This window comes from Austrofundulus limnaeus, unplaced genomic scaffold (assembly GCF_001266775.1).
Source record: "Austrofundulus limnaeus strain Quisiro unplaced genomic scaffold, Austrofundulus_limnaeus-1.0 Scaffold767, whole genome shotgun sequence".
NCBI classification, from domain to species: domain Eukaryota; kingdom Metazoa; phylum Chordata; class Actinopteri; order Cyprinodontiformes; family Rivulidae; genus Austrofundulus; species Austrofundulus limnaeus.
Window position 1 is genome coordinate 13,746 of NW_013953169.1, and position 1,503 is coordinate 15,248.

General features: G+C 38.5%; 1 protein-coding gene across 1 annotated transcript in view; it reads left to right on the plus strand.

The window, feature by feature from the left end:
- LOC106532436 (copine-2) overlaps positions 1–1,503 on the plus strand; it is a gene marked incomplete at its 5' end in the record, with an annotated part of 27,314 nt that overhangs the window by 12,884 nt on the left and 12,927 nt on the right. Inside the window, 2 exon segments of the mRNA XM_014028482.1 lie at positions 687–820; positions 1,224–1,278. Coding sequence (XP_013883936.1) covers positions 687–820; positions 1,224–1,278 — 189 coding nt within the window.

Below are 1,503 nucleotides of genomic sequence, written 5' to 3' on the forward strand. Positions count from 1 at the left end.
TGAGAACAAACGTATTCACGTGACTTTAATAACATTTCTTACTTAATAGAAACACTGCAGTTGTGAAACTGTTTTTTCAACATTAACAGAATATCGACAAAGTTTTGCGCACATTTGCAATGGAAACACAGCTAATGATAACATGTTGTAAAAAAGATTTCATGCTGCTGAGATAAACAGTTGTTGAGATATTTTGCATGTGAAGTAACAGGAAGTGATGTCAAAGGGGAATGTCTGAATGTAAACAAAGTGTTGCTAAAACGGCTAACAGAAGAATCTGATGTTTCTTTACATTATTTTAATCTCTGTCATAGAGAGATGAGAAAGAGTCAAAGTTCAAATAATTTTGTTTAAATAAACTAAAACCAGGAAGTTTTCTTTCTCAAAGAGTTCCCCTTTGATGTCACTTCCTGTTTCACTTTAATTGAGCCAACTTCAAATAAAATAAACAGTTATGGGACATAATGGGTAAAATCGTGTTTTATGCCAAGTTTCCTAAATATAAATATATTATCTTTGCCTTTTTATATTTCATGTACTGTATGTACACATCACAGGTACTTTAAGATTTGATTTCAAACAGAAATGATCCATTTATGTGTTTTTATTTGTTTTATTGTGACAACATGTAATTCCTGCATGTTTTAAGCAGGTGGATGTGAGGCAGCCTCTGTGTGTTTTCACAGGTCGGTATCGACTTCACGGCGTCTAACGGGAACCCTCGAGAGCCGTCCTCCCTCCACTACATCAACCCTCTGGGCAGCAACGAGTACCTGTCGGCCATCTTGGCTGTGGGTCAGATCATACAGGACTACGACACGTGAGGTTTTTTCTTTATTACAGCTGGGAAATGATTCACGTTGTTAAACAAATCTGAGGTCAAAGGTTCAACTGTTACAATAACAGACATGGATCATTTTAGATTAGAATAAAACAGAATAGAACCGTCTTTATTCTCCCTGCTCGGCTCTTAAACATGGATTAAAGACCGTTTTTATTCATCGTTTATTAAACAAGAGTTTTCAGAATCAAACCACTTTAATAAAAACACGAGAAAAATGATTTTTATTTTTTCTGTAAAGCTCTGAAGGTGTTTCTATGAGAACAGGGGAACAGGATTTCCTCTGCTGCTTTAAATCCGACACTCGCTGCCTTTGAATCACAGAGAAAAAAAAGAAGAAATTAACAAATATTTCAATCTGTTGTCATGGTTTCCTCCTCAGTGACAAAATGTTTCCTGCTCTCGGATTCGGAGCTCAACTCCCACCAGACTGGAAGGTACGCACACACCGCTGATGTTTGTTTGTGATTGAAACAACAAAACAACAACCACATGGGGGGGGCAAACTTCCAGTGAGTGTGACCTGCTGAGGTTCTTCACACACACAGAACCGTACGTATTGTACGCTCACACTGAGATGATTACACAACTGTCAACCCATCTGTTGCCATGGCGCCGAGCGGATGAAGAGGACAAAGAAGCCGAACACCGGGGGGTGGGGG